The sequence below is a fragment of the Ylistrum balloti genome, unplaced genomic scaffold, assembly GCF_031769215.1.
Source record: "Ylistrum balloti isolate Yb309-2 unplaced genomic scaffold, AGI_CSIRO_Ybal_v1 Utg371442, whole genome shotgun sequence".
NCBI lineage: Eukaryota > Metazoa > Mollusca > Bivalvia > Pectinida > Pectinidae > Ylistrum > Ylistrum balloti.
In genome coordinates this window covers 369268-384580 of record NW_026782756.1, presented here as the reverse complement: position 1 = coordinate 384580, position 15313 = coordinate 369268, and the positions used below count along the sequence as shown (strand labels likewise).

The following is a 15313-nucleotide window of genomic DNA, read 5'->3' as shown; positions in this document are numbered from 1 at the left end:
TAATTTTTTAGCGTCAGTTGTAGTGACCTGTTTGATATTTCGCTCTATTCTGTTGTAACAAAATAACACCAGATTTTAGAAAACATGAATAAACCTTTGAAAATCACAAGGGAGATAACTTGCAGAAGTTCATTATTCCTGAACTAACATTTTCGTTGGTGAAAGAATATGAAACTAAAAGGTAATGTCTTTTTCCAAACGAAACGCCATCCACCTTAAGATCCGTCCGTCCGTCCTTCCGTCACGGTATGTCAAACCTTTTAGCACGATAATTTTCATCTATATAATTTTATTGGTTTTTATTGGTTTTTTCTTTTATCTTACGGTTGATTTAACAAGAAGATATTTAAAAGGGTGATGCAACTTTCGGAAAAAAAACAATAGCAGGAGTATCTTGATGACTTTCTAGCTTCTGAAATTCAGTGTTCAGTGAAGTTTGTTACTTCATATGAGTCACGTGGCACGTATTGATGTAATCAAACTACAGGAAGTAAAACAAAAAAATGATTATTGTTTTAATGATACTAGTTTTTATTATTCAGAAAAACACCTGTTTAACAATAACAATCATAGTATTTCGAATAAGTATCATATCATTTTGTTAAACATAAAACATAGCATATGAATTATTGGATTTTCTTTATATACGTCACATGCTTTGAACTATAATCAAAACAAACAAAAAAAAGATTAAAAAAAAAAAAAAAAACGAATCACAAGATTTTTTCGCCATAATGACTTCACATTAGAAAGTTGATTAAAAGCGAAAAATCAATATGTTACTACACTACTTTTTCCAATACAGGCGTCAGAAATAATTCATTTTCACATATTTTTCTAATTTTTTCCTGAATAACATACATTGCCTGTTATTTTCGCGGCAACTATTTTTCAAATAAATTATTGTCTTTCATTATAAGATAAGGGTATGATACCTGGATATCAATAAACAAGAATAATGCGAAATAATCAGTTTTCATTTGCTTCAACGAGCTTGAAACGGCATAGCAACCAAAAAATGAGAATGTTCCAAAATGACTTAAATCCTTTCTTTGACTTCCAGTATTGATTTTTTTTAATATTTTCTATATTTGGATAGAGATATTTTCGATGATTCTTCTCATGATTAAACTGAAGTAGGGGGTCACTGTGCGTTATTTTATTTATTCATTATTTTTTTCCAATTTCACTCCAGAATATTAAGTTTTTCCAAGATTAAGAAATAAGCTGAATAATTCGTTTGTCCTAAAAATCTTGGAAAGTGAATTTGAAATCTGTAATTTGTGGTGATAACTGATACAAAATTAAGTTGAAATATATAGCAGATTTCCTAAGTTATACTCAAGAAAATTACCTTAGCAACCATCAAACGTTGAAATTGTTGACGCTATCAACCGAATCACGCCGTCAACTACGTCGTAAAAAAGTAATCCACTAGCGAAATTTCTTCAAAACGTCACAAAAATCGCCTTTTCAAGTTTATAAGTACAATTCCAGATTGCTATATTGAATTATGTCTTACTTCCAATCAAAACATCAGAGGAGTACAGCGATTTAAAGAGCTAGTGCGAAAAATAACAGCAATGACAGAGAAGTACATAGAACAATGACAGAACAACATAAATAACAATGTCAAAGCAAATATTTCAAATAGATAGTACAACAAGAGCGATACATTGAACAATGATTGTATAACATGTACGACAGCAATATATTATATACAGAGTAGATCAGTGACAGAACAACATCTGAGTATCAATTCAGCACTATACATATTCAAACTGAATAAAGACAATAGTCAATAGTCCTTGTTAATAGACCTCTATTATCAAGTATCCTACTTCCTGCTTCCAGTCAGTGCGCTCAATCCAGTTCCTCTATTATAGGACCACCACTCTTACTATCGGTAGCCTTCCCACTGTCACCCTGTGGGGCACCCCCATGAAGTTTAGTCATGACAGGTGTGCACAGGTTTTGAAATTCCTTCAGTTTGTACTCGAATTCATCTACATCTGCTGTTGTGTTATTGTCGAGCCACTTGATTTGTTCGTCACAATTCTGGCTGACAGTAGCTCTTTCTTCCGCAGAAAGTTTATCGCCCGCATTTTCTATCGCCGTTTTTACACTGAAAACGTAATTCTCAAACTGGTTCCTTGCGGCAATTCGCTGCCTGTGTTTGTCGTCCTCATCTTTATATTTCTCCGCGTCGGCAACCATTTTTTCGATTTCGTCTTTACTGAGACGTTCCTGGTCATTGGTGATAGTAATCCTATTTGTCTTACCACTGTTTTTCTCTGCAGCGGTGATGTTTAGGATTCCGTTCGCGTCAATGTCGAATTGGACCTCGATCTGAGGTACACCGCGTGGAGCTGGGGGGATACCGTCGAGGTCGAATTTTCCAAGCCGGTTATTGTCTTTGGTCATAGCACGTTCTCCTTCGAAAATCTGAATGTGGACGCCTTGCTGGTTGTCCGAGTATGTCGTGAATGTTTTGGATGTCTTTGTCGGGATGGTTGAGTTACGGTTTATTAAGTTCGTCATCACACCTCCCGCTGTTTCTATTCCCAATGATAGGGGAGTCACGTCCATTAGCAGAACATCTTTAATGACGTCACTTTTGTCGCCAGTAAGAATGGCGGCCTGAACGGCGGCACCGTATGCTACCGCTTCGTCAGGGTTGATTGATTTGTTAAGTGGTTTACCATTCATGAATTCCTGGAGCAGCTTCTGAATCTTCGGTATACGTGTGGAGCCTCCTACGAGAATGACCTCGTGAATCCTTGATTTATCTAACTTGGAGTCCACGAGCGCCTTTTCCACCGGTAACAGAGTGGCACGGAAAAGGTCAGCACACAAGTCCTCAAACCTCGCCCTCGTCAGTTTACTGTAAAAATCAACACCATCAAACAAAGCGTCTATTTCAATGCTGGCTTCGCTACTGTTCGACAGTGTCCTCTTGGCGCGTTCGCACGATGTGCGCAGTCTTCTGACAGCTCTACTGTTCTTGCTCATGTCTTTACCATGCTTCCTTTTGAACTCTTGTATGAAATGGCTTACGACCCTGTTATCGAAATCTTCCCCGCCGAGGTGGGTATCCCCGGCGGTGGACCTCACTTCAAACATGGAACCCTCGTCAATGCTCAGAACAGATACATCGAACGTTCCCCCGCCCAAATCAAAGATGAGAACATTTTTCTCACCTTTCAAGTTTTTGTCCAAGCCATATGCTAGAGCAGCGGCAGTCGGTTCGTTGACGATCCTCAGGACATTAAGTCCAGCGATGAAGCCAGCGTCTTTTGTTGCTTGTCTCTGAGCGTCGTTGAAATAGGCTGGTACCGTTATGACGGCATTTTTAACCTTTTGACCCAGATATCCCTCAGCAGTTTCCTTCAGTTTTGTCAATACCATGGAGCTAACTTCCTCGGGGTTGAACTGTTTGGTCTCGCCTTTACATTGTACCTGTAGCTTTGGTTTACCGCCGCAATCAACAACTCTAAATGACCAATGCTTCATATCCGACTGCACCGTCTGGTCATCAAACTTTCGTCCAATCAGTCTTTTCGCATCAAATATTGTGTTTTCAGGATTCATGGCAACCTGATTTTTTGCCGCGTCTCCTATTAATCTTTCCGTTTCTGAGAACGCCACATAACTAGGCGTGGTCCTGTTCCCCTGGTCATTTGCTATGATCTCCACCTTTCCGTGCTGAAATACGCCAACACACGAGTACGTGGTTCCCAAATCTATTCCGATTGCTGTAGCCATATCGAATAATTCTTTTCACAAATAATATTTCGTTGAAATGAAAAAAAGTTAGAGTCTACGGTTGTTTGTAAAACCTAAATTATTACCTAGCTCTGTCTATAATCAAGCAAGAGTATTTAGTACCACTCTGTCGAGTTTGTTTCCAGGACTAATGACAAAGCTGGGCTCTGACTGGTATATATAACCCGCCAAAAGAACATTCTAGATTGCTCAAAACTGGGTTGCTGGAACCTTCGTGAAATTTTCTCATTGTTTAAAAACGTTCGGGTCCCCTCGTACTTCGTCATACATACCAGCAACTATACCGGAAAATACCGAGTGATTGGCCTAAATTTCCATGACATAAGTTCCGGACTTTTCTAGAAGCTTCTAGAAGCATGACAGTTGGTTGTGCAATAACGGAACTATTAATACATGCAAAACCAGTCAAAATGGATGATTCATATAGCCGTGATATATTTAGATTTGACCAGGTCCTTTAACAATGCAGGATATTTTTGGTAATTAATGTATTTCATATTTTCCGTATATATCTCAAACTTATGGGAGATTTAGGATATGATAAGAGAAAAATGCCGTAATCGTAGAAATGCTAGTTTGCTACTCACATATAAAAACAGACATAAAATACATATTTTATATGATGGACACAATTCAAAGTACATGAAAATGACGACATTTTATTCTATGAGAATCAGAATTAACATTTTTATATCATTGGCTGGAATGTATGAAGTCTTAGTAACAATACATGTAGATTTGATAAATACTTCTCCTCGTGTAAAGAAGAATTTTACCAGTATCATGTGGTAAATAAATGTTTGCCGGGAGGATGTTTATAAAAATTAAGGCCTATGATACGAGTGTATTTATGTTAAACTGTTCGACACGTCTCGCTTGTGTGTGTATATTGTTGATTTGTTTACCCATGTAAACGTGTGGTATTCGTGTGTAGTCGCTGTACTTCAGATAAACCTATCGATCACGTATACACCTATGTACTGAAGTAGTTGATATATATACTGATTTCGTTAACTCTGACAGCCTCAGAACAAAACGACAAACTTTAATACAGGTAGGGTTTCACGCCTTGTTATCGTCCTTGTGATCACGCGACATGGAGACATATTTCTAATAATGTTTTCACATTTTCACATAGATGTGGTGTAACTTAACTTTCAGAAAGAAATAGTGCTATTTCTGCCCATGTTGACATCGTTATATAGATCTTCTGAAAACAAATAATGTCAAAATATGTGAAGTGTTATGGAACGAGACACTATGTAGTGTTGTTCAAAGTGATGGGTGAAGTGTTATGGAATGAGACACTATGTAGTGTTGTTCAAAGTGATGGGTGAAGTGTTATGGAATGAGACACTATGTAGTGTTGTATAAAGTGACGGGTGAAGTGTTATGGAATGAGACACTATGTAGTGTTGTATAAAGTGACGGATGAAGTGTTATGGAATGAGACAATATGTAGAGTTGTTCAAAGTGATTGGTGATCTTTAATAACGAACCTGAATACACACTAAATTTATCTGCTTATTCGGCCTTTTAAAATACAATTATGCTTTACTAATAGAAGTAACAAATTTTTGACGTATAAAGTGTGACTGGTTCATTGCTAATAAAAACCACCTGTTTTCCCTGACGATTGAAACACAAACACTCGACCAGATCTATAGTAAGCAAGTTATGTAACGTGTTCCATCTAATGTGACATACTGATGATAGTCCACCCCACAAACAGTGTACAGAAGATGCACATTCCTGTTGTAGTGTTGTCTCGTACTGTTCCTTGTCTTTGTATTACGTTTTACGTTTTATCTCATTCTGATGTTGTTGTCTTTCTATTGTTCTATCCGTTTGTTTAAAGTGACTGATGTTTATTTTTTTGGCCAAATCTTTTATCCTTAATTATTTATATGATAAAAACTACGCTTTGCAGAGACGTATATAACACGTTATATACGTTTCTGCGCTTTGGTTTTTGTTTAAAACTATTAATAATGAGTTTAGTATCATAGATATTGTGGTCCATATTTTTTAAACAAGATTTTGACGCCTAAAATAATAGATAGCAACATCCTTCATCTCCTACCTTTGACGCTTATATATCGCAGAATATACCTGTTGTTTCCGTTGTTGTTTGTTTTGTTCTCACTTTGGAACGTGACATCACTTACCTGTATTTACAAGGCAACGAAGCAGAAGACGACTACCCATCCGAACTTACCTGATTTTATTCTCTTTGTTCTTTTCAGGAGTCTTTGTGTATTTTTATCTTTTGTTCATATTTTGCCCTAGTTTCATCGACTATGTTTGAATTCAGAATCTGTTGACTCGTTGGTATTCTAAAATTAGCATGTGGTAGCTAATAATGTCCAATATCGAATTCTCAGCCACTTCAGGTCAACATTCTTCGTGAATCAATGCAAAATCCCGTTATATTTAAGCGAATACGTGAGCTTATCATCAATCGTGCTGAACCGAAGTAGCAGGATTTTGAATATAAGAAAACATGAATTAAAGTCAAAATAACAAAACCAATATTAAGCACAAATAAAAAGATTTCGTTACATACCTCATATTATTTCTAATATCGATGAAATCGTTTTGATAAAAAAGAGACTGTTAGATATTTTTAAATAAGCAATCAAGTTATACAAAAGTTAATTGCAGAGAGCCAATGTTCAGTATATATTCCATTTACTTCGGTCAATTATTAAAATCAAATATGCAGTTTTATCATTGATAGGTTATTGATTCAATAATAACGGTAAGAAAGTCTCATATGTTACACTGTCCTGTTATTTCACAATGAGTTAATTATCCATAATATCCAATTAGTGGTAGACACTAAAACAATGTAATTATTGTGATTGTGTGAGACGTGTTAGTGACCTAGATTTCAGGGTCAAATGACAAGTTGTCTACTAGACACACATACATATAACAGTTTCTATCAATTATTTATCTATTATTACCTGGTAAGACGACGTATTGTCAGACACATGTCACAAGATCATATAACTGTTTATGACAAGAAGAATATTGGAAAAGCTGCGAAACCACCTGTTGGTTTCTTTATAGTTGGACATAAGCTTGATTGATAATCTCTGATGAATCACCCTGTGATAAGATTTGGTTACTAAAAACCCGCATTTTCTTAAATAGAAAATCGACTTTCCTTTAGTTGAACATGATGATAACCTAAAACAGGATCTGATGGTAAATTTTAACATGTAATCCTGGGGAAGCACGTAAAAAGATAGCAAAATGATACAGGTACCCGTCTGTGAATTATTTTATCTCTTTACAGTGTACAACTGACCTCCACTAACGTAAACTATAGTGTAGGTATTGTAAACAATACATTTCAAACAGGTTATGAATGACCTCCTTCAAAGCATTAAGTATCAACAAGACCACTATAGGGCGGGCATAACCATTCCACTTTACTTCCACATGGCAACGGATATTATCTCCTCACTTAACACAGATTCTTCTTTTTATTATGATCAGTAGCAGTTCTGAGTAGTAAATACGGTACGTGGTTATGTCACGAAAGGTTTGTGTCTTATGGATAAACATGAGATTCCCACACACTGATTGTCGTCCAATATATACAAGTCTATTAATTACCAGTAAGCCTTGGCACGGTTGACGGGGTAGAATTCGGCTTAGCGCACACACACACTGGCGGTATGTTGATAGTAGCGGGTGACACTCTATATCTGTAGACAGAAGTTAACTGTCGGACAAGTATGGAATTACAACGGATAGACAGTATTTCTCTGAAGGAAGAATATCTCCTCAAAATTTGGGAGGATTATGTGCTGGAGAACATTGTGGAGGCCAATTCATGTCAGATGGCCATATTTGACCGTCGGACTAAACGACTGATTATTGGCACAGACAATTTTAAGATCCAGGCTTGTGAGCTAAGCCATATCGCAGAGGGAGTGATGTACCCCGATCTAGTTTACAGAAATGGGGTGACAGTCTGTGGACGGCATTACGAAGTCCGTCTGGCGGACGGCAAACAGGGTATATACGCCCGAATGGACGAATATGGCTGCACCGTTTGTCGGACGCAATCATTGCTTCTTATTTGTATTAATGATTCCCGCGCTGTGGCGTCGGAGTGTAATGAGCAGGTGATGAAGCTCGGAGACTTTCTGTTCCAGGCGGGGATGTAGGCCAGTTAATGACGAGTCATGAGACTTTCTGTTCCAGGCGGGGATGTAGAAGTACTATGAAGACGAGTAATGAAGCTTTCTGTTGCGGGCGGGGATGCAGAAGGACTTTCCTAGGCGGGGATGTAAAGGGATTGTGAGGTATGGGTGATGAGGTAGCTCGGATACGTTTTATTGGAGGTAGAATGATGACTGTGAAAAGTGATAAGGAAAATTACCTTACTGGAATGGGCGTAGCCAAGGATCTTGTGTGTCAGTTCAGAGGGCATGAATACTTTTTATTCCACAATGGAAACATTTAAGAAAAACAAAAACTGTGTTAATCATGATGGCCAAACCATGGAAAGAATGACTGATCTGTTTAAATCGCTGACTTATGGTGATTAAGAATTAAAAACTGGTTTATTATTTTATGTCAAACTGTTCCATGGCTGCCTTATAGTGATGCCTGAGAATGATTTTGTGGTAATCGCAAGTGTTTGTTCTCCCCTCAGACTTGGTGTTGTCATATGTTGTACGCATATTTGTCAGTCTTTAAACAATTTTGCACGTTGTAGCTCTACACAGAGGATATAAAATGTGAAAAAAACATACTAGAATGAAGTTCGAACGGCACTTATAAAACTCATTATTTGATATTCACATGAACGACAAAGTCGTCGAATTTTAGATGTTTAGACATATATTGAATAAAGCGGGTGTCGTGTCACCTTAGATAAGTAGGTATCTGGTCGATATATAGATTTAAAGTTTTGTGTAACCGGTGCTTAGCCAATGTTCGGTTTTATGCTCGTTTCAAAAGAATTTTGTGCCCATACAATGAGTGTATTACCGGGTTCCACTGTCGTTTTGTTTGGAGCTTACATACACATATAGTATTTATATTAGTTTTAAATAGTCCACAGAAAAACGATTGTGGAGAACAGGTTGGGATAGTGTACAGCAATACCATTATGTATTGCATGATAGAATATTTCATAGCCATTAATACTTATTGATTGAATGTCTATTGAAGACCGAGCCTTTGGTGGGTGTTGAATGGAGTCTCTGAGCCATTGAGGCGGTAATTTAGGCTATCGACAAGTTCATGCGTCTACCGAAAATGTCCTAATAAAATCAAAATAGTTTTGGTATTAGATTTTAGATATTCTGCAATAGCCACTTGATACTTCACTTGTCAACCAGCAAGACTCCTGATTGTCACCTTTTGCCGAACATTGTGACTAATGGAGACCCTTATCAACAATGTCTATTTGCAATATATTTTCTGTTTTAAAACTTCTCATTCAGCTGTATTTTTGAAATACAGATGTCTGTGATAACCTATATGATCAATTATCCCGACAAACGTATGATGAAATATATTTACCTAGTCTACAACCAATTACCGATTTATGCAAACCTATCATATCTTTGATAATGAATCGTGTTTGGAAATGGATGAAGCTCCTTTGTTGGCATGCATCTAGTTATAGATAAATTTTCATTTGTTGAAACGACTTATTTGCTAACCACGAGGCGTCAATTTCACATCGATACATCATCTGTATTTCTAGTTTGTAGACAGGATATTCATATCAAAAACACAAATCCCTGAAATTATAAAGTCGTGTTTCATTGTGAATATTGTTTTAATTTAGGTTAAGATGGGATTGTTTTATAATGATAGAGCTTCACTATGGCCAGAATTGTTTCCTGCTAGAGATAATACCGGGCTATTGGTGAGTGAATTCATTAGATATGACTGTTCATGTTTTATGTCGTATATGTTTTGTGCTTATGATAATACGCGATGTTATTCACCAGGTACAGTATTATGTTGAGAGTATATATTTATTTATTACAAGGATTTATTTGTTAGAAATCAATAAAGACAATTTTTATGTTAATATGGGTCTGTGTTTTATAAACCAACATAAATTTGTACATTTCTGGATCTTGGAATGAACCATTGATAACTTCAACATGTATCTCAATTTTCCGACTAATATTGAAAAATAAGGTGTTGATATACTTCTTCCTAATTTCCAGTATTCTCAATTTATGCATATGCATTAAACATCAAGTGTTGTTTTACACTATTCACTTCTTTTGTGACATCCTAACCACGACCCTGATCATCATTTTACATTTTCAAATTTAAAAGGGAAATACTTTTTCTCGCCTTAAATTGAAAATTAAACATACTTGCATTTCGATTAATCTGGTAAATCGATTCCTTCAGAAACATTTACGTAATGTGTTTATATATCTGTAATATGGTATTTTTCTGTAAATAATCAGCCGGGAATTAGTCATTGTTTAATTCTACATCGATACGAGATATTAACTGCCATGAAACGCCGTGTTCTGGTAGAATCTTTTTCTGTCAAACAGTGAAAAAAACAGTAGGATAATTCGATGTTCGCGCTTTCTCGGGATTAAAAATGCTTTCAAACTAAAATGTATTCTTAAGTATCGCCATAAAAGTCCCGGACTGTTTAAAGTACCGGATATAATAAATATAGTGATCAGACACCATTTAAAATCAATTTCAATTACTGTGTATTGCATATTGTAAAGACGTTCATATTTCCTACTATACTCACTTTTGGACATATTGAATTTGTCTGGTCTTAAAATAACAAAAAATACCCTCAAGAATTGGAAGTAAAGAACACGACGGAAGTCCTGCCACTCGATCATTGTCTACAACGAAACCTTCAGAAGCACATTTCTTACAATGTGATGATATCGATTTTTCGACTGTGAACTTTCCATTTCTATACAGTAAATATCGTACTTCCCCAAAGTGTAATGTTTACATATCACAGTTGATTTGATAGTCTACGGCGTGTTTATGCTATATCGATTTCCGTGAGAGATGACAACGGCTGATTAACTAACATCATACAAGATGCACGTCTACGCGATCCGATTTGAAAATACTCTATTTCCTTATGTGATATGAAGTTTGAAGATTTCTATACTCGTTAGTCTGTCTGGTGGTTGTGGCAAACCTCGTGGTAATACTTACTTGGACTCTCCTGTTGACTTTTTAATTTTAAAAGTCTTCTTTCAAATCCGCATTTCATTTATTTCTTCCTCGCTTCACATATTTTTAATTATAATGAATATTTTCTTAATGTGTCAGTATTTTCTGTTTCTTTTTTATTGCACTTTGCCAATATATTATTACGTCATTTCAAGTTTAAGAATACGGACATAAAGATTACTTATGAAGCCTTACCAAATTCTTTTTAAAATTTATTGCAGGTGATATAACGTAATGTTCACACGTAGACTTGAAACATAAAGCAAACCAATGATATATTTACTGAGTGTGTAGTGGAACAGTCTGCCATTGGTAGAAAAGAAATACATTCGTCACACATTTTACCTTATCACATGATAGTGGGACTTTGAGTTTTTGGGACACATCCAAGTTTCGATCAGTATCTTGTACCTACTCACTATCGTTCAATGATTGCTGCTAGTCAATATGCAGAGGTCAAGGTCAGAGATTAAGCTCAATAAAATGGGATACACAGGAATCTACCATAACAAACGTCTGCTGAACACATTTTGCTCAAGTTAAGGAAGTATTGAATACTGTAGCACTCCGAGACAGACGTTTTCATATAATCGGATTATAAATTATTGAGGAATTAGACAAACAACTTCAAGGAACATTGTACGTGTGCCACTCATCAAATAGATGTTTCGAAGCACGGCGCTAGAGTGTTCCATTGTGTATAAGTAGTTCAGCTGATATACATTTTTGGCCCCCAGGAGATATAATGACATTGAATGTAAAGGTATAATTTACAATCTTGCGGAAGAGTTTCTAATTTTTGAATATATGATTTTCCCCATTCTTAGTGGACATGAACTGCCTTGCAATTGTCTAATGAAGAAGCTGAACACCAAGTTGGATACAAGACAATCAACTCGTGGTAAGTATACAGCAAGTCAACCGATATTTAAGTTAAAACAATATAAATGCATTTTGTAACAGATTCCTCTTATTATTACAATGACATACTTTGTATAACAAATATGATCACAACAACAATGGAAGTTTAATAATGGAAACTGTACCAGCTGATTTTACATAATGCGTTACCGAATTAGTGACAGTTTTAACGGCTTTGTAAAGATCTTGCAGTCATAAAGTACACAATGATCAATGTCGTGTCTTTGTGCAGTAAAAGACCAAAGAAAAACTTACAGACTCTAGTCCAACGCATTTCACTTGTTTTTACAGTTCATAACAATGGCGTCACAGGGAACACCCCTTACTCCAAGGGTAAGTAACAAAAGTTAATAGTCATTAGTGCAATATAGTTCATTTTATGAATTTAAGCGAATGTCAGTGATTAAGAGTTTGCTAAAATTGAATTTTTACTGTTAACGAGCTGTTCCGTGATTGATTGCCTTTTATAATTGTGACGACAGTAGATTTACTGGAACGGTCGGGTTATCTAAACCGCTCATAATTTTATGCTAAATATAAGGTTTCAAGTGACACGTACAAATAGTATCATGTCAGTTTGGTGATATATATCGACGAAGACTCAGAAAGTAACTATAAACAAGATATTGAATATTGATTTATTGAAAAATAAGCATTAGAAATATCACAGGTAAGTAGAGGCAGGGGAGGAACATGGAATTTTATTGAGAAAACTGTATTGTTTTTCTTGAACAGAATGAAATCCGGGTAGATGGTCAGGCGATGAAAAAGACACAAGGAGCTGGCGGTAGTGGTGCAGTTACGTCGAGGTCAGACAGATTGCCAGAAGGTGATAAGACTACTGCTGCATGTGAAGAAGAGTCTGAGATTAACTTGGAAGAACCCGTACCCGTTATAACCCAGCTGCTCGGCTTCAATAAATCCCTTCAGCTGCAGATTGAGACACTCAGAATGCGTCTTGATTTAGACAATAAGAGTCACGAGAGAGAAAAATGGTCCACAGTGGAACAGACAGAGATGAAAATGAAAGAAAAGGAAACAGAAATTGACGATTTAAAGTTGGATTTAGCTACAAAGGAAGATAAAATAGGAAATCTTGAAAGTGAAAACAGACACAAAATTTCAGAGATTGAGAGATTACAGCAATACATAACGGAAATTAAGAAGGATATCAGCTTGACCAGATCATACGCCAACGACCTTCAAAGGGAACTGAAAAGACTTCAGTCAGAAAACAAACGTTTGGAAAAAGGCACGGCATATGAGGATAAAGAAGGACACATTGCTGATTTGAAGAAGGAGATAGATACACTGAAGTCAAATTTGGAGACAATGGAAAAGGAACTGGAGAAGGCGCGGATGATAATCACATCACAGGGAAGTAAGATCCGATTGATTGAAAATGATAAGAGTAACATGCATGTGAAATTCAAGGAGGAGTTATCCCGCATGTCGCATATGATGAGGCACGAGGTGGAGAAGATGAGGGAGGTGATGAGAAATCAATGGGAGGAGATGAAGATTATGAGGGAGCAGAACGAGGAGATGGGTCGCGACATCAAGGAAATCAAGAATATGTTGGTGATGAGACATCAGGATTCTAATATGTCGAGGAGTCCTCCTGGGTACGGACAGATGTTCAAACCCACGCTCCCGGCCCTCACAAGGGACACAAAGAGGATTGTCACGGGCAAGAAGAAGTGAACCAGAAAACCATAACCTATCAGCGTCAAACTAGTCAGAACATTACCAAGCGTTATAAACGTTAACATATTAAGAATCCACGTTAGACATTTCAAACATTGGAAATGACGGTTTTAATTTTGATACGTATTTGTTTTGTTATCCCATAAAGCGTTGGTGGTGCTTTGAATTTCTACTAATTGGATGCATAGCTTCTCCCTACCTAATTCCAATAAATTATCAGCGAATGCAATTTATGATCAACATTGTCATTGTCAAGTGCCAAACTGACTTTCACCAGTTCACCGTTTCCTTGCTACATGTATTTGTGGGTCATCATTTTCATATTGTGTGTGATTTAACTTTATCAGTGCGACTTCAGACTTTACCTGGAGAATAGAATCTGGACATTCCAAGTGTTACACGGTTTTGTTTACTGCTGGAATTTATATAAGGTGTTTGCGAATCATATGATATCTTATAATATGTATTGACATTTTGCATTTGAAAATGTAGAGAATAAACTCATCTAAGTGTTCACAGTGGGGTTTTTTTTTGTCTCATCCATCATGGATGTAGATCATTAATTAAATTGATTTTCTTCCTTGTTCAATACTTGTACTTTTCCAGGAGTCTCCTTATAATCATTTCTTTTGTTCATGCTCTCGTTTTATTGACTTTGAGTTCGGATTATGACTATGATGAAATGTAGGCATTTCTTGTTTTTTCAACAGTGATACATCATTTAGGGTACATAACAAACAAATACTGATGCAGTAGTTTGGCTGAAATGGGAGGTTTTTGAAATATTTTTATGGTTTTTGCATCAACAGTTAACTTAAATATTTTCTTGCAGCAGTTTTTCAAATTTTCCAATGCAACAAATGATATATCTTTTTAGATGCAACTGCAATGTCATTCATCTTTACTTAAAACAATTTGATTGAGATTATTCCTGTGGTAGTGGTATGGTTTATCATAAGTACAAAATCTGACATCATATACTTTGAAGTGATATTATCTAACGGTTTTCTGACATCATATTTCCTTCAAACGTGATTTCATCTGTTTGCACTCTCAATCTGATTACGGTATACAAATATGATCCATTAAACTGGTCTGTGAAGTATTTTCTTTTTTAACGATGACGTTACTTTTTGGCAATTTATGAGATTTGAAACATTAACAATACTGGTGACTTGGCACTAACGCCAGCAATAATATTGAAAATTAATCATCCGATCGACGATTTAGTATGAGTGTAATGTGCAGAGATAATTCGAATTGACACCTTTACATTTTCATTAATCTGCTGACAGAACGTAACCTGCGGTGTTATTTCCGCACAAGTCATAGTTAAATGACGTAGATAAACGAAAACACACAAAGGAAGGAGACCATCTGTCATCGAGTAACACGATGTTGAAATAATGCCAAAATTCGAGACAATGACTATACAATGACACCATTGGAAAAAGACCACATCTGGTAATCACAACGTTATGCTTGTCACCTTTAAAATAGTATGGACAATACCATTATATGTAGTAAAATCACTTCCTCTCATTGATTTTAAAATTACATTATAATAGAAACAGTTTGAGAAATAGGTAGTGTTATATTTTACCTATTATACCGGACCCACCCTTACCATGACGGGTACGACATGTCCTGTGTTGACCCCTGGTCTTATTCTGTAACAAAGAAT

General features: G+C 36.2%; 3 protein-coding genes across 3 annotated transcripts; 2 read left to right on the top strand and 1 right to left on the bottom strand.

The window, feature by feature from the left end:
• Window positions 1-1849: 1849 nt before the first annotated feature.
• On the bottom strand, window positions 1850-3768 carry LOC132562519 (heat shock protein 70 B2-like). Its single transcript, XM_060227264.1, has one exon. The coding sequence runs from the start codon at window positions 3763-3765 to the stop codon at window positions 1864-1866; it is 1902 nt and encodes a 633-aa protein (XP_060083247.1). The 5' UTR covers window positions 3766-3768; the 3' UTR covers window positions 1850-1863.
• A 3767-nt stretch (window positions 3769-7535) lies between these two features.
• LOC132562524 (uncharacterized) lies at window positions 7536-7970 on the top strand. The gene has a single exon (XM_060227268.1). The coding sequence runs from the start codon at window positions 7536-7538 to the stop codon at window positions 7968-7970; it is 435 nt and encodes a 144-aa protein (XP_060083251.1).
• Window positions 7971-12222: 4252 nt separating this feature from the next.
• On the top strand, window positions 12223-13626 carry LOC132562523 (uncharacterized). Its single transcript, XM_060227267.1, has 2 exons — window positions 12223-12255; window positions 12658-13626. The coding sequence occupies exons 1-2, from the start codon at window positions 12223-12225 to the stop codon at window positions 13624-13626; spliced, it is 1002 nt and encodes a 333-aa protein (XP_060083250.1).
• The last annotated feature ends 1687 nt before the right edge of the window (window positions 13627-15313 follow it).

Coding starts and splice junctions, on each gene's coding strand:
- LOC132562523 (XM_060227267.1), top strand. CDS start 12,223: ATGGCGTCACAGGGAACACCCCTTACTCCAAGG. Junction 12,256..12,657: donor GAACACCCCTTACTCCAAGG/GTAAGTAACAAA, acceptor TTTCTTGAACAG/AATGAAATCCGGGTAGATGG.
- LOC132562524 (XM_060227268.1), top strand. CDS start 7,536: ATGGAATTACAACGGATAGACAGTATTTCTCTGAAGGAAGAATATCTC.
- LOC132562519 (XM_060227264.1), bottom strand. CDS start 3,765: ATGGCTACAGCAATCGGAATAGATTTGGGAACCACGTACTCGTGTGTT.